General features: G+C 48.6%; 5 protein-coding genes across 5 annotated transcripts; all 5 read right to left on the bottom strand.

Annotated features, from left to right (window-relative positions):
* Positions 1-1,186: 1,186 nt before the first annotated feature.
* On the bottom strand, positions 1,187-4,766 carry DEU56DRAFT_880248 (uncharacterized protein; the record flags this gene model as incomplete). The annotated part of the gene is made up of 5 exons (XM_041356083.1): positions 1,187-1,597; positions 1,658-2,261; positions 2,313-2,690; positions 2,744-3,064; positions 4,687-4,766. The coding sequence occupies 5 exons, from the start codon at positions 4,764-4,766 to the stop codon at positions 1,520-1,522; spliced, it is 1,461 nt and encodes a 486-aa protein (XP_041213317.1). The 3' UTR covers positions 1,187-1,519.
* A 2,576-nt stretch (positions 4,767-7,342) lies between these two features.
* DEU56DRAFT_778456 (uncharacterized protein) lies at positions 7,343-9,655 on the bottom strand. Its single transcript, XM_041351818.1, has 4 exons — positions 9,573-9,655; positions 9,293-9,517; positions 7,899-9,235; positions 7,343-7,843 (listed from the first exon to the last, which is right to left on the bottom strand). Exons 2-4 carry the CDS (start codon positions 9,318-9,320, stop codon positions 7,406-7,408), a joined length of 1,803 nt encoding a protein of 600 aa, XP_041213316.1. The 5' UTR covers positions 9,321-9,517; positions 9,573-9,655; the 3' UTR covers positions 7,343-7,405.
* Positions 9,656-10,054: 399 nt separating this feature from the next.
* On the bottom strand, positions 10,055-12,292 carry DEU56DRAFT_555464 (uncharacterized protein). The gene is made up of 4 exons (XM_041346789.1): positions 12,271-12,292; positions 12,012-12,215; positions 10,685-11,961; positions 10,055-10,627 (listed from the first exon to the last, which is right to left on the bottom strand). Exons 2-4 carry the CDS (start codon positions 12,025-12,027, stop codon positions 10,181-10,183), a joined length of 1,740 nt encoding a protein of 579 aa, XP_041213315.1. The 5' UTR covers positions 12,028-12,215; positions 12,271-12,292; the 3' UTR covers positions 10,055-10,180.
* DEU56DRAFT_555458 (uncharacterized protein) lies at positions 12,108-12,722 on the bottom strand. The gene is made up of 2 exons (XM_041346788.1): positions 12,271-12,722; positions 12,108-12,215 (listed from the first exon to the last, which is right to left on the bottom strand). Exons 1-2 carry the CDS (start codon positions 12,529-12,531, stop codon positions 12,189-12,191), a joined length of 288 nt encoding a protein of 95 aa, XP_041213314.1. The 5' UTR covers positions 12,532-12,722; the 3' UTR covers positions 12,108-12,188.
* Positions 12,723-15,728: 3,006 nt separating this feature from the next.
* Positions 15,729-16,991, bottom strand: DEU56DRAFT_727923 (uncharacterized protein; the record flags this gene model as incomplete). The annotated part of the gene is made up of 7 exons (XM_041348017.1): positions 15,729-15,911; positions 15,966-16,147; positions 16,205-16,345; positions 16,398-16,473; positions 16,538-16,699; positions 16,750-16,868; positions 16,922-16,991. 7 exons carry the CDS (start codon positions 16,989-16,991, stop codon positions 15,729-15,731), a joined length of 933 nt encoding a protein of 310 aa, XP_041213313.1.
* Between the last annotated feature and the right edge of the window lie 240 nt (positions 16,992-17,231).

Below are 17,231 nucleotides of genomic sequence, written 5' to 3'. Positions count from 1 at the left end.
GAAATATTAGAACTTTTCGGGATCACTGATACATGGCGTGTAACCGAGTGGTCACGACGACGTACGTGATGTTTCAGTCAGGCCAATGTATTGCACCAGGCTTACTGGCTAGTACTGCAGTTACGATGAAGCTCGTCCATTCTAGTGCGACGTACATAATCCAACCTGACAAATACAGGGAGTGATTAATTTCGGGGGATCACACTATGAAACAAACCCACAGCCGTGACTGTCATTACACTGAAACAAGCTGGTAAAATGACATGTACCCCTGTTGATTGAAGAATGGCGGGCGTTGGTGCAGAACACTCATTTCATCCGTCATTGAGATTGAGACTGACGGAACAGACACTGTATGCCGTTAATCAGAAGACACATACACAGTGTATGATATGAGAGGAGAGGCACTTAGCATGCTGACGCTGAGCGACAGAGATGACTGATTAGTAGAAAACATCAATTGCATAGTATTCCACATAGCACACGTACACAGCAACCAGTGTATCCCAAGATAGTGCGATTAGGACATATTCCAGTCAGTATAACCTGCTGATCGCACTTACAACACAAGATGCATACACTGAGATACACGACGGTCATGAGGGACCAAGGTTGCCTCTGTTCACGAATATTTGTATGTTCATGTCGTTAATATATGGAAAACGGGACTCTGCTCACCCAGACCAGTTCAACCTACAATTTTTAGCCACATAACGGCTCTGGTGATGAGCATCAGCCTGCCCCTGCCCGAGCGTCAGTGCTTGAGGAGATCAGCGGTTCTTTGACACTATCTGGCCCACCCCAATCGTACATCACCCCAGCGGAAGCGGAAAATGAGAAACCGCGACCAAGGTCATAATAAAGACAGTCAATATCACGCGACTGGCTCTCCAGAGTCTCCGCGAACTTGCGAAATAGCTGTAAATATTATAAAAATTGATGACCAACTGGGATCATTTGAGACTAGTAGGGTCAATATGTAAGAAGATGGGTCTGAGGGAGCGAGGAACTTGGTGAACGAATGATTGGTGTTCGTGCAGAAGGCAATCCCGGGGCAGGAGTCGCTTGAATCAAGAAATATTTTGATGAAAACAGAGCGCGCAGATACGTAATAAGTCACGCTCGATTACTTGTGGGAGAGGGGTTACACGATTACGTTAGCAATCCTTTCGGCACACTATGTAAGGGTGTAGTAGTATTACGATTCCATTTGCCTCACCCAACTGGTCTAGGACTCCAGGACTCCACGACCATCACTGACTCCCCATGTTAGCGCCCTCTCCAGTCACTCCTGGATGAAGACCAGTATAAATTGATTTTCATCGTACTAGTATTCGATTCGATGTTATCAAGGTACCGCCATTGATATTCGGTCGTCAGACCCCCCAGGGCGCTTATCTCACTTAGGCTTCAGTGACTACATATGCCCATTGTCCATATTTCTTGAGAACACCTCCGCTGTTCGCTCGTCGCATAATGTTCCGGGGTATAGTAGTAAGATATTTGTCCATTAGATCCGTCACAAAAACCGATTGCTCTGCCCCTCCATCCCCTTCGCCATCCTCAGCATCACCACATTCGACGACAGGCTCGAGAACTACGCCAAGTAAAATCAGTCACAAAAGCTGTGGAAATCACCCGCATATAAACAACTTACCCCATTCCCAACGAACACTTCGGCCTTTTCCGCAATAGCCATATCTACTGCCATGGCCACATGCTTTTGCTCCGAATCGAGTACGATATCGGTACTGCTCACCAAGTCATCCCACCCGTCCTCCTCAAGCGCGCCCTTCAGACCATCAAGGCTCCAGGCCCATTCATTGGAGAGCACATACACCCGTCTCAGCCCAGGATACTCTTTCCGAATGTCCCTTAGCCTTTCCACAACCTGCTCCGTCGATGGCCAGCAATGATCGAGATAATACGACAACCTTGCACTCGTGTCATTGACATACGGAGATCTATCGAATCGATCTGGGAGCGATGGATGCTGATTTATACCCATGTAATCTGCGCCCCACTTTTCGAGGTTCGGACAATGCCGTCTATAATCGCCTCTGCGGAGGTGCAGCGCGACCAGCCCAGCGAGCGATTTACGGGAATGTGCATCGTAGAGATCTTTAGCAGACTCTGGTTGGAAGAGCGCAAAATTTCGCGAAACCGCCGCATGCACAAGCGGTGACCAAGCGAAGTCAGTCAACATAGGCGATTTAGTCAAGGATTCCCACAGAGAGAGAATCCGTGGATTTCCGAAGAAGCTTGACGACCAGTCAGTGATTCAACCCGGCACTTGGTTGGAGACGACTCACTGGCTGTCAAAAACGATATGGGCAGAGGAATCTATTTCTATACACGGCTCTTGCACGTTTGTGAGCTGGTCCACCCACCAATCAATCATGACAGCACCGTCTGCATCGTTTGGGGCGTTTAGAGTGCTGATGACGTGTTTACGACTTTCAGGTCCACAGACTTGCGCGTAGAACTCGGCGCTCACTGCACGGTATGCATTCGGTGCGCTAGGCATTGGTCCTCCTGCGGTTGGCCCAGAGATGAGGGCGTTCAAGGGTATGTGTGCGGGACGCAGAGCGAAGTCATAAATCGTCCATGGAAGTGGTAAATGTGACCACGTATAGTCCTCGAAGACAAATGATAAATTGGACACGTAGGCGAGGTAAGACATTAAAATTCTGATAAGAGCGATTAGCCACTTATGAGACACGATGACAAGAATGGCACGCACGCTTCTTGAAGAACATTATTGAACCCGTAACCCCACAGGTGTCCGGGAAATCGTAGGTATTGTGGCTGATTTCTAGGTACCAGAGACAAGGAGTGCTGAGGGAGACGTTGTTCGAACGTCCGAATATCGTCATAGTTTGGTGGTATACCCTGACAGATGATGGCAAGTAATAGGAACACCGGGACGAGGGTGACGGAAATTAGTACTCTTCGGAGGGTGAACATGCGGATGAAGTTACGCCATGAACAAGGATGTCGACGGCGGTAAATGGTGGTGCGTGGTGCTGAGGGAGATGATGTGAGGAGCACATACTCCTCCGGTCTGAACGCCCAAGACAACGCACCCCGCACACTGCGGGGCATCCAGCCCACGGTCTTCATCGATCGCGCTGGCCTTCGGATATGGTGCAGTACCTGGCGGGACAGTCAAATGTTCACCCAGAAAATTGTGCGGGTTGGCGGTTCGCGGGAAGGAAGGTAAACAGGTGGATGAGGAAAGCTCTAGCTGAAGGTGAGAATACTGCGGAGAAAACATAGCAGAACCGGAATATGTGGTTTTGAAATAGAATGCATGCACATAAACTTGTTCACGGTTCAACTTGTCATTCGTGCCAGCACCGTGGATGCGCGGTCACGCTTGCAGTCAGTGCATGCACTCAGCCAATCTCTAATCAGGAAAACCGTAATAGACGCTCTGTCCAAATTTAGCGTACGACAATGCGGGTTTGTTCCCACTGTCAGTGCCAGTACTCGCATGAATCGTGAGGAAGTTGTCTTGACGAACGTTTCAGCGCTGAGTCTTGTCTACTGTAACTGACAGGCCTGGACCAGGTTCGCCACCAACGACAGCGGCATGCCTGCGCGTAAATTCCTTTACTTTAATCCCCGGCAATCGTCGCCATCAACAAATACGACCGACTCTCCTTTATCCAACGCTGTCGCACAAACTAGCGTTACTACTGACGCACCCACGCCAACCGCCACCGACAGTCAGGTGCGTGTCTGTTAATTGTCGGCTGCGGAACGAGTCGAGAACGAGTCCAATTTTCCCTATATTCCTTGTTATCATTTTCCGCAGCAATATTCATCTCTGAATGCAGGCATCCACGATAACGACCCTAGCATTGCCCACCAGCCTGTCTAGTAGCACCCAGGCTACCAACATTAATGGCATCACATCATCAAGCATTCCTTCACCTCAATCGTCGTCCTCTTCCGATATCAGCACAACTTCTTCGTAGGCATTTGTGGCATCTTTTTTGGCAAACCATCTAAGGAAAATTACTCCAACTAGGTCAGCGCCGCCTGAGTTAACGTCGTCGTCGGTCACAAGTCCAGAAACTTCGAGTTCCACACCCACATCTCAACCACCTACTTCTACAACCTCATCCGCATTATCTTCAACCCATATCTCGGGCACCACTACTACCGCCACTACCTCATCATCATCACCGTCACCTATCCTCCAAAACAGCCCGACTTCTACCACTCCGACTCCCACAAATGGAGGCCAAACAACGTCGTTCATCACCTCATCTTTTGTCACGGTCTCAGGTTCATCTACCTTCACAGTACGTCCCAACTTTGTTATTCCTACTCCCTCTAACACACCATCAGTCCGCAACTGTTATCCCTACGGTCATCAGTGCAGCCACCAACAACAGCGGCGCAACCGATCGCACTGCCATTATCGCTGGCTCAGTGATTGGCAGCGGCGTGCTCCTCATCCTCGGTCTCTCCGTCTTTTTCTACCGCCAACGTAGACGCTTCAAACAATTCCACTTCCTCGACGCCATCAACTTGCGCCGACGACAAGCCCGTGCCAGAGCAACACTGCTTACAGGTGAAGACATCGAAGACGTTGATCTCGCACGTCCGCCCCCAGGAAGATATTCCGACTATGATACCCCCTGGGATCCGCGCGATAGCTCGGGGTCGCTCAACGATACCGAGCGCGGCACACTCATGGGCCCAGCGGTGCGCGGTGTCGACATCGACTTGAGCCACATCGTCGACGACGTCATGGGCCCTTCATCATCAGGCGTGCACTACTCACAAAACTCCTTATCATCTGCCTATCACGGCTTGTCAGGTCACGACGAGTCCGAACCGCAAACTAGAGAGATATCCAACGCATCTCAAATTGCATTACTAGAAGCTGCAGGGCTGAATAGCGCGGGAGGCCCCAGTATGCAACCTATACGGCCTAGCCCACTTGGGAAGAATGATCCTGCTGTTACAGGTGGCAGTAATGCCCCGTGACAATGATATCCCCTGCGCCCATCTATATCTGTTATTATCATTTGTTGTACAGCATTTGTGCTGTGATCAAGGTGGGTATACAGATCCCTATGTATCTATAGCAAGCTGATCGGCCAATTCTACGTAACCCGATGTATGATCAGATGATCGCGTTCTTTTTATGCATATATGCTGATCTTTACCCATACATAATGCTTGTTGTTTCGCTTTCATCGCATATATACTATTACTACTGCCATGGTGGTTCATTTTGGATCGTCATTGGACATCATAGATATATCTGCCTATACTTATCTGTCAGGGGGGTTGGTTATAATCACATCACGGACACTTCGCGGACTTTATGCTTAGATTCTTGCGCTCCCTCGTTATGCACTCCTAGCAATATTAGTATTGTTGGCGGTGGACGCTGCTAATGGCACATTTTGATTCCCAACTCGCATTAGAATCAGTCAAATACAAGACTTGATCGATCAAGCTAAGTTGAAACGTTGAAGCTTTGAGTACTCACCGGTACTAGTTGGGCACTCCACCCACGAGCCCCGTCAACCGATTTGAAATATAACCGGAGTACTCACATTCGCATGGCCGTATGAAGAGTCCATCAAGCAAGATGTATTTCAGACACGGGCAATAGGGACAAGAGGCTGAAACGCATACGCACATCATCGCGAAACAATGTGACCTGCATGCTGTTTTGACAAGATACTCAATGACGTACATTTCCCGACACCATGACAGTAGCGGTTGCGCTTATACACTACGGCGTCCTTGAGGCGTCCTTTTTCATATTCTGAATGTATAGTACAAATCAAACGTATATATGACATGTCATCAGCTCCCCAACCGTTACAAAAGACATAAAATACGAACCAAGATGGAAGTGGTGGACATCCAGCTCGCATTGCAGTGACACCCAGGTAGTCACAGCGTGGTAGAGTCCCTTGTTGAAATTGATTGTGTGAGAAGATGCGAGGGATCGAGAAGGCTCCTAAATAGAGGCATCACGAGGCCAAACAAAACGCCGGATTGAATCAGACAGCGCCATCTCTGTGGATCAAAATCTCATTGCGACGACAGACTGGTGCCGCCACGAATGATTAAGATCAATCAGACGACGGCATTCACAGACCAATGATAATGACGACAACGATAGTAATTATGAGAGCCACTCGGAGAGTAGCACCGAGTCAGAGGATCTCCAAGACTGGGATATGTCATGTCCAACCCTCATGCCCCAGGTTCTATTCAACGTCTTCAACTATCCGGTGACTAGGAGGTCGGTATCCGGCCGGTCGTGCTAAGACAGAGGTCTGACAAGAGCTAGAAAGCTGCTTGCTGCTGCTTCCTGTATGTGATTTTGATGGTGATGAAGAGGAAGCAATGATCCTGAGAGTAACCCTGGGGCCAAGACGCAAACCGCCGCCAAACATCATAGTGGATAGTAGTACGTAGACAAGGGAAAGAGTGAGGTGAAGGAGCGTTCAGTGGTACGAACTTGATAGCAACCTGTAGAACCGGCCCTTAAAAATGATCTTAGAGCCGTGGACGCACCATGATGTGGCGGTTGCGTTCAAAAATTCACAGCGTAATCATTGCGGAGTAAACAATGTAATGGGTGGTATTGGTCGCGTAAAATGCGAGGGCCTGTTTATTGCTCGTGGTGGTAGAAACTTGCTATGGAAAAAGAACGGGTGGACTCGTGCACAATGCGACCACTAGCACTGCGCACTGACCACCGTGACGGGTCAGTAAACGCATTTGCTAGTGCAGACAATATATCAGTGACTATACGAACAGAGGATCTGAGTCAGTACTGATTTGTCTCACAGGCATGACATACTTACGAGTAACGATAGCCTAAGGAATGCGATACCGCATGGACTCGGAGTATATAGTGCCAAGCTGGCACTTGTGAATTGACGACTCGTCCGATTCCTCGTTCGACATCCCGCAGACCATCATATTACCATGCCACTGCCCATGAAGGTGTGGCATCCTACTAGTACCTACATAGATAACTTATACTTCGAGTCTTGACGGTGCCTCGGTAGACATCGGTGGTGGTGCAGACATGAACCTGCCTAATACGTAATAGTCAACTCATCCTGAACCATTTCGAGCATTTCGCTTTTGGTATTCAAGTCGGCTCAACGGCCAGCATATATAGTATACGCGACAACGTCGTTCAATGGCTCGCAACGCCCGAAGGCGAGCGGATTGCCCTATACCCATACTCACGAAGGAACGACTATCTTGCTTCTATATGTTATGGCTAGAGGAGAATCAGAGTTTCATGCCTGCCGACGAATGCTAAATTCTCCAAGTCAAGTCATTTGTTGAAACACAATATTGATTAATATAAGTAATACTACAAATGATCCTACAACAAAAATCAGTCCTACGACGGAAGAGTGTCCAATAAAAGATTGAGCAAGGCAAGGAAAGCTGTCGCTGATGTACACGCCAAGACAAGGGCAACGACCCACGCAGTCTTAGCTTGTGCGGCTTGAGCTGCGGTTTCGATGATCACAGCATACGCTGCGCCGTGCCTGCTAAACACGCTGGAATTACAGTAACATCTATCGTAGAAGCTAGAGTACTGAAATACACATGCCATGATCGCCAAAAAAAAGTTTATAATGGCCAACAGTTTGCCCGTCCATCGCAGGAGGTGCGAAAGCTTTAAAGCAGCACTGCGTGCAGATAAAACTCCTCGAGCACGAAGTGGATCAGCTGTGGAGTAGTGGGCGAGAATACTGGACACGAGAAGCATCATCCAAATCAAAGTCGATATGGCTCCGTAAAGGAGATAACCGATAGATCGACACCCCATTTTCTGTCAGACATCAGCCAACTCGACCACACATCTGGTATACCAGGAAGAGACTCACTGTCGTAGGAGTGAACCACCCTACCAAAAATGCCGCTCCGACTGTTCCCCATTGTAATCCAAGCGATGCGCAGGAAGCGATGGCCATTCTTGTGAACACGCCAGGTGCCCAATGGCTGCTCCGCGTCTCGTTGGGTGGTGTGCAGTACATGACGACGTCTTGGGGGGACCCGTATCGATTTCTGTGGTCGATGTTTTGGGTATCATCAATGTATTGGATAGTCTCGATGTCGTGGGTAGAGTCGGAGCATTGGAAACACTCCATTTCATGGGTACTGACGGAAGTGCCTGGTTCGACCCAATCACTCCCACAAATGGGTTTATGACTATGAGCCTTCTCTGATGCCGCTTTGAACACCAGGAAGACAGTCTCTGCTGTAGATGCCCATCGCAGCGAACGCGAGTAATTGAACACCGGAGGGGTGAGGAGTTCGTCTGGAGACATCACATCCTCCTCCTTAGCAGTTATTGCCAATGCTCTCCGGGATGATGCTGGCAACCTTCCTACATGAACGTCTGCTGGTCCTGTGTGTATACTGTGTCGGTCTGCGCGGTCATAAGCCGCTTTTAAGCGATCGAAATCGCATTTGGGGGAGAGTTGTAGCCATCCAACGACTACTGGAATCAACCACAGCCACATTGAGCCAGTGGCCTCTCCATTAGATTGGACATCTGCGTAAACGTTCGATAGGGAGTTGGCTACAGTCAGGATATAGGCGATAATGACCCATGCAATGGAGGTTGCCGAAGCAATTGACCACGTATGGGTGTAGTCCACAAATTCAGCTAAACATTTCCACCAGGAGTCGTTTTCCGGAAGGACAATGAGAGAGGGCAAGCGTACGGGATCAGGGTGGAGTCTTAGCGGGACTTGCTGAAGGCTGCTCAAGATGGAGAGCGCAAAGCGTGAATTAGGGTAGTCCACCGACGAATCAAATCGGCGCTTGATCCAGCGAGAGTTGAGGAGAGTGATGAATAGAGAGTAGCCGGCAAGTGCCGGTGACCCAACGGTTAACACGGCAGACATGAGATTATCAAGCCTATACTGTGCTCCGAAGGGGAGCTGCGAAATTAATGCAAGATTTGGCAGCAGCCACGCGCTGAATTCTTGCGAAAATATAGCCCATTGGAAAGGCTCCTGCCCAGTCCCACATTGGGAGGCGCACATCGAGTAGCTGATCGAAGTTGCATTAGAAGCGTTCGACACGGGATTTCCGTCACCGTCGAGCAGGCCAGTTAAATTCTGGGTGGTATTTGCATTCTGAATGATGTCGGTCAGACACTGAGCGAAGTCTACTGCCACGACACTTCCGATGGCGTGCACCAGTAGCAAAAGACCTAAGCCCAAGGAATAAATGAGAAAAGAGGAGCCCGTAGTCCACTCATTCCACTTACATGCCTGAGAGCCCTTGTGCAAACGCATCTAGCGGTATTGGCAATGGAGAAGGGGAAAAAAATAGGCTATGGATGTAGATTAGGACACTATAAATTGGTCCACTTACTAGAAACAGGTTTCTCTCCACGATCCGCCTTTAATACGCTAGTGAAGGCTATTTCATAACAGAAAGAAATGTGGTCACATAGCGGACGCGTAATACTTTGTTCGGTGACATCCATTTCCTGGGATAAGTATATTAAGGCCCGCCTCATCATGGCTATGAAGATCTGAACATACGATAGTTCCTGTTTCCGCAAGCCAGCATCCACCTCAGGGAAGGCGCTGGTAGTAGTTGGCTGGGAGATGCCGTCCATGGAGTCATGACCCTGACAAAGTACCGATAATTACCAAATCCGAAACGCCGCTCACGACGTGGCTGTGCGCGGGGTACCTTCTACTCAGCCTCGGTGTCCCAACTGGCATGCGCTGAGGCTCCGATACCTGATAACGCTTATTGAGGCTTATATGCGTACCTGGGTCCTGGCGACACACAGCACTTGTATAATTCAACTGGAATTGAGTTTCGAATCGTAGATATAGACTACATCCTGTGCGACATAGTGTCGTCCATCAGGAGCATGTCGGCCTCGTTCGTCGGACAGCTGAGATACTCCCAGGCCTATCTTGACTTCTTCCTTGTATGTGTGTCTACGACCGATACAGTGGATCAGAGTAAGCGGCCACGGGTAAGATAGATTCAGACGTTTGAATTTGACAAAGCCGTAACACACAAAACCTAATATAATTATAAAGTGCAAAAGAACGTTCACTAGCTAATTCGTTAGATATTTAATGGTAAGTCTAGCTAATACTAGTGTGGTATATGATCGCGGTCGGAGACCTCATTATATAGGTACAAGATCGGTTAACAAACTCATGTAACAAATAAACCCAAAGGCTGTGGAGCCACCCAAAGCCAATGCCCCAAACCAAGCGGCTTTGGTTTGATTCAAGTCTAAACCATCGGTTACAACGATGTCATATGCATATTGGGCCCCTCTTCCCAACACGCTCGAGTTGCAGTAACAATTATCATAGATGCTCGTAAACTGCAGCATCCCTGCCGCGATTATCCAGAGTGCATTGAGGATTGCCAACGATTTCCCTCCCCATCTCAAAAGGTTCGATAGTACCCTTGCGATACGGGTGGTCATGGAAGATAAAGGACTCCTTGGTCTGTCTGAGTATGACGATGCGTAGTGCGAAAAGATGCTCGACACAACAAGCATCGCCCATATTGTCGTTGCAAGTGCGCCATATACGAGGTAACCAAGAGATCTACAACCAAGGCCCTGTCATGTGCCGCTAATAAGCAACGGGTGCTGATAAATGCATATCAAAATACTTACCACAGTCGGAGTAAAATACACAACCAGCACTGCAGCTCCAGTCGTTGCCCATTGCAAAGCTAGGGGCAACAGCGAGGCCACGAACATGCGATAGAACATCCCGGTCGCCCAGCGGCTCCGTACTGCGTATCGAGGAAGTCTGCAGTAAAGATCGACTTCGGACGGGTTTCCAGACCTGTTGGGGGGCTCAATAGTATTCCTCTTGATCGCATTTATCCACGTGGCACCAGCGGTGACCGGTCTGTGTTGTCTGGCATTATCGGAGGCAATTCGAAACGCATCGAAGACGTCCTCCGCCGACCGAGACCATGATATGGCCCTGGCATAGTTGTAGATGGGTGGGGTTAAGATTTCGTCGGGAGATGATGGTTTTTCGACGCTGGTTTCAATGGATACTGCTCGCCTTTCGTTCAGGTCTGATGCCTTTACGACTCCATGATTAGTGACCACAAATGCCATCGCATCTGCGTTGTCCATGGCCTTCTTAACACGCATATAGTCGCACTTCGGGGATAACTGCAGCCAACCTATAACGATTGGGATAAGCCACAACCACACCGACCCCGTCCCTTGACCGTTGGAGTTGATGTTGGCGTGTACATCCGATAGCGAGCTGGCGACCGTCAAGAGGTAGGCAATAATGACCCACGCAATGGATGTCACAGACGCGATAGACCAGGTATGAGTGTAGTCGAGAAAATCAGCAATTGTCGGCCACCAGTCATCATTCTCTGGCAGGACAACGAGAGAGCTGAGCAGCGAATTTTCATTTGTGATTCTCAGTGGATTTTGTTGAAGGCTTATAAGGATACGGACGGCATGGTCGGTGTTAGGGAATGATAGGTTCTCGAATTGACGACTGATCCATTTAGCGTTGAGAATGGTGATAATCATCGAGTAACCAGCGAGCACCGGTGAACCGACTGTGAGGATGGCAGACATAAGATTGTCAACTCTATGTCTTGCGCCGAAAGGTAGCTGAGAAATGAGCGCAAGGTAGGGCAATAGCCACGCGCCGAACTGCTGCGAAATGTTTGCCCAGGTGGGATTCTGTGTTCCAGTGCCGCACTGCGAAATACACGTCTCATAGGTGAATCCAACTGCGCTCATGATGTCCGACGCCGGTACATTTGCGCCATTGGCATACACCAATCCAGATGGATTGAGAGTCGTGTTCGCCGCATTAAATTGAAATTTGACAAAGCAATCGGTAATGTTGATGTTGCTGGCGTAGGCTCCTTTGAGAAATGGGAGCAGCAGTAAGAATTCTCGGATCTCTGGGAGATTAATGGTGAGCAAAGTCATTACTACGAGCCATCGAACTCACTCTTTGTGTCGCGCATAATCAAAGTTAAATTTTACCAATATGGCGCCTAGAGATTTATATGAAGGACGGTTCTTATGTAGTTTCGTTACTGCGTCTTTGGTACCCGATCCGAGGGCGCCACAGGCGACGCGATAAGACGGAATCATTCCCCACCAACCAATTTCGGTCTGGAAACTCTTATCTCCTTACCTCAACCTTACCTGGCTGTCCATCAATTCATTGAGCGCTCATTTTGAAATAGCGCACAGGAAGTACTCACTTCAGAGTTTACGGAAAGCTCTAGGCGTAAACCTAACCGAGTCTTCGCCGCAGCAGATAAGATGGCTATGAATCTGAACAATGAGCCCAATGACCAAATATTGACTTCCAAAGCGGCTTCCCGCTGTTCCCAGCGCCGCCTGTCGCTATCATAATTCAGGAACCCACCACTGCCATCGAGGAACAGAATGAGTATACTGCCTGCAGGAGCAGCAACAAGAATCCCAGGGTTGTGGATCAATACTATCAGTGGCGGAACCATACTACTGACGTGACACAGGTGGCCAACTGCTTGTGACAGGTGGTGATCGCCGATAATTGCTGTGTGGCGTCACGAGGCTGAGGAAGCATCAGAACCCAGCTGCACAAACCGGGAGCGGCACCCAGTGGGCCAGCTTCAAGTAGCCACTGGGTTAAGTTCTGATAAGTTGTTGTTGAACCAGGCACGAGCTGCGAGGGAAACCCAAAGGCCAAACTTCCATGACGGGAGGCGACGGGCTCTACCTATCGAGGACCTACGACAACCTACGAGCCCGGACTTCAGCCACTGCGCCAGGACCCTTGGCACTCCCGCGGTGGACATCTGCCAAACCAAGCCGGAGCACAATAATATGGAACCAATCCTGAATTATTTATATTACGGAACTAGTAGCCTTGCGCTACATTACTTATACTAGGGGAAGACAAGCGAATTAATGACCACGGTCCGCTACTCAGTCTGTGAGCCGTGATGCCATGGTCTTCCGTAGGCAGATCAGCCGAGGGAAGGAAGCTGTTCCTTCTGTGATGGTATAATACAGTATACTTGCTGGGTTTCTGCCGTGGAAGGACAGTGCTCAGTGAATAAAACCAGAGTCTCTAGGAGTCCAGCGCACGAACGCGAATTAACATGATCAAGAGGTGGTGCGATATCAGAGAATACAAATTCAAATACAATAAGTAGTTCGAAGGCAGTGCCTTGAGCGAATTTGATGCGGGATGTCATACAGCAATCGAAGCACGAAGCATTGTTACCCTTACAGCTGAGTGCTGATGCAACCCGTGGGCACCTAGATAAAATGAACTACAGCAAGTAGAGAATCAATTAATCAACGCTTACAGCCGTCATTGCTAAATGGGTCAGACAGGCTTTCGCGATTAATGTATAAATTTACACGCGGGGAAATGTATTTGATTATACCGTCTCATTGCCCATCAGAAGATGCTATTGGCTTTGACGGCCTGAGACATACTGTGGCGTGATGAGGCGGGCAAGTTTGTCAGGCACGTTCACGCTGATGTGGGACCCGGTCAGATTCAGCCAGTGCACGTTGACCGTATGTCTGCTTCGAGGAAGGGCAAACTTCACTAACATTGGAGCGCCTAGAGGCAAGTACCAAGTCATTGATTGACAGTCTGGAAGAGGATCCTGAGGCTAGGGTTTCTAATAGTGGTCATTGCGATGCATGTCCTTTGTAGGATAGCACAATATTTTAGCCAGTGGCTGACCCTGACGTCGTCCATTTCGGTAGTGACATAGCATGCTCCGCGGGCACTGCGGGGAATGGCCAACAACCTTCGCGTGGACTAACAGTGACTCTTTAGTATTTGAGATTACACGACCAAGACTGTCGCACGAGCGAAATCGTAGGTTTCCGAGCGACACGATCGCACTAGAATAAGTTTATCCAGTTTAAATCGATTAGCAAGGTATGTTCCTCAGATATAGGGAATTCGATGAACATACACGAGTGCCATTGAGTTAACTGCGACCATGAGCCCAGAACGATTGCTATGCGTCGCATGACCGTGGTGGTGTTGGTCAACACACTCCAAGCGCCACCGCGGAGGCATCCGCAGTTTGCCATGACACCAGCATGAGTCATAGCAGAAGAGCTTCTTGTACGTCTAGAAGCGAATCGATATCAAAAGTCTCATTTTGGGCCGCGCCCTGCGATATAGCAGGCTGCTGACATCGCGTGCCATTGATTTTCCTGTGCTCTGGCAAATTGGCGACAGAAATACGCTGTAAGGCGTCAAATTAGCGAAATGGCAACGAGATGTGAGAAGATACACGTTACAGTGAGTTTACGTCCAGCGGCGACTTCGCCCATGTACGAGTCTTAGCATACGGAAGAAAGGCACTGCCATAGGTACTATGTACGTGACTCCGTTCAAACGGCACAAATGGTCTTCCCGGGGCAGTGGTTATTGTGACTAACTGCAAAGCGGGATACGATCACCGAGGGTCCTTTGTGCGAGAATGCGGCGAGGGATGTCGTAAACATCCTTGAGCGAATGCGTTGAAGCGGCAAAATGATTCAGATAAGGACTCACATCATAAAAGAACCCGCGGGCAGTCCTGCGCGTTATGATCGCGATTGTGAGCGCGGAACAGTGTGCTGTGGGTGTGAAATTAGGAATGATGCCACCAAAAGAGGAGTATGAAAATCTGATTTAGTATGGACGGGGTCGGCGTGATGATCAATTTGTGTATTGCTAGAAGTCAAGACTCGATATGATGTGCGCGGGTGAATGTGCGAGATAGATAAAGCGACTTTGCATGCAGGCCGTATGATGGCGATGAGCATGTAGTGTGGTATGACTAGGGGATTTTTTCACTGGTTTGGACTCCCTTTCTGACTTGCTATGAGGAACTGTGGATTTGTGAACGAGACTTTCGTCGGCGGACCATCGCGATAAGCTGGCTGTCCTCAGAAGTCGCCATGCAGTTGATCATCTTGGTGACTTCGGAGCGCTCGAGGGCTCGCCGATTGCTTCGAACGTGATGAGATCAAAGCCGGCATTTCGTCAACGGACGTAGTGGCGAATTTAGAGCGATTTGATGGTCAATGAGAGAACAATGTGTTCCACATGTACGTCAAGCTGTGTGATGAAGACTTCGGTGGCAGCATCGGATATTCGAATGTCGTTGTTTCTACTGACGAGATGGAGATCATCTGATCGGACATCTTGAGCAACTGCAAGAAGTTGATATGCTCCTCGGTGTGTTGCTGGTTGGCTCCCGGCTGCGGAGTATGATAGCGAGTATGCGGCATGCCTCAGCGCGCAATTGGAGTGATCCTGGAAGTATTTCCCCTGCAACACACGCACCGTTTCGTCAGAGTTCCTACACGATATCTCGTATTCAGAAAGATAGGGATGATTAAAGAAGGTCGAGGCCATGCGCGGGGGGTTCCTGCCTGAGTGGCGACCTAGTTGATTTGGTATGTAGAGAACAAACATGAACCCACAAGTTACCGTAACTTACCTGACTTCATGATGTGTCATCATTTGACAATGTATAGTACATACTCATTGAAGATACTCTCTACACTAGACATATATCTGATGTCTAGAGTCGCATTGCAAAGTAAAGTACACAGCCATATCTTGATCAGGTTCTCGTGCGAGTCTGGGATAGCCAGTGTCCTAGATGAAGCTAGATGATTACACTAATGCATCCATCGTTACTTTTGGTCAATCAACGAGGGATATATCATTCTGCTTGTATATGGTGTGCCAAGGCTGCATAGGAATCGGGTATTGCTGTGACTCAGCCTGCGAGTTTCTCCGTTCAGTTGAAACGTGATCTTGATTGTTCTGACTGATCGCGATGCGAATAAACACCATGTAGAAGGCAATTGAAATTGTCGGGATGATCTAGTAGAACAAAGCTCAGTTATTTTCAATATCATGTGTTAACAACAGAATTACCAAGTCTCCCATAACATACAGTCCTATGTTCGAGAGGGCGAAACATATTATTGAGGTGCAGAGCGCCACAAAGTACAAAATAGCAGCATCTATGAGCACGCGCAATATAGGCATTTTGCCCTTCGTAACGCGAACTGCAGATACCTTTCGTTCGATCATCCAGATGCGATATGCCAGTAATCCTGCACATTTTAGGTTGGTATGGGTCCAACATTGCGCTAAGGTAGAAGTGTGCTTACCAGTACTCAACACATTAGTAGCAAGTGTGAAGGCGAGGAACAGCACGATCCAATGTCCAGTCTCGTTGGTGAATAAATTTTCGGTATTACTATTAGTAGTTGATGCTTGCGAAAAGTCATAGACCGAGCAAACTCCAAACACTTCGAGACAACATCAGAGCGCACAATTTTCTGAGTGTGATTGAAACCTAACCTGCAACACCGCACCACATCATGCATGGGAGGATGATAACCCAGATAGATTGCCAAACGACATAACATCGATAAATCTTTTGTCAGAAAGGCAGATTCTATAAGCTAAGGGGTGAGAAGATAACAGATAACAAGACCCACCACCACCCCGTCGGCAAGCAGAGTTTGCAATGTGTAGATTGCATTATTGGTCACAAACGTTGCTTGGGAAACATCTGCAAAGAACGCCGCTGACCCGCCCGGGAACGAGTCGCGATGCTTCACCAGTCCATCTTCGACATGAATGATGCCAACGACCATGTGCTTCGGAGACTTCAGTAGATGTCGTTGGATACAATGGGTGAGAAGCTAACTGCAGTACTCAGCAAGAACAGCAGGGTGGCAACCACAGCAATTGGCCGATTGACGTCCCGGATGCGATATTTGTAGGTGAATGTCCAGATGGTACCTATGAACATGAGGACTGAAAAGCCTGAAGAATGCTAACTTGGTGGGCACGGCGGACAAACTCATGGTGATACTGACCGTATAAAACGCTTCCCAGGACCGATGACATTAAAGCGGCGGTATCCTGCGCGATAGCCGTCGGAAACATGGCCGAAATGATGCCTAGGGATGTATGAGATGTGGATAGTGGTTTCGTTTGGATCAATATCATTATATAGCAGAAATGACTCAACTAAGAAAATTTCCAACAGATCTTGAAACGGGATCCTGGTCCCTGGATCATTGCTCTCTGACAGTGATTCAGTTGGAGAATCCCACCCTGCGGCTCGATGTGCTATACAAAGTTAGTGTATTTTTGAAACATTGCATACTGCTGATCTTGATGGTA

This window comes from Suillus clintonianus, assembly GCF_016758775.1.
Source record: "Suillus clintonianus strain FC179 chromosome Unknown DEU56scaffold_8, whole genome shotgun sequence".
Taxonomy (NCBI): domain Eukaryota; kingdom Fungi; phylum Basidiomycota; class Agaricomycetes; order Boletales; family Suillaceae; genus Suillus; species Suillus clintonianus.
This window is presented reverse-complemented; position numbering and strand designations above follow the sequence as displayed.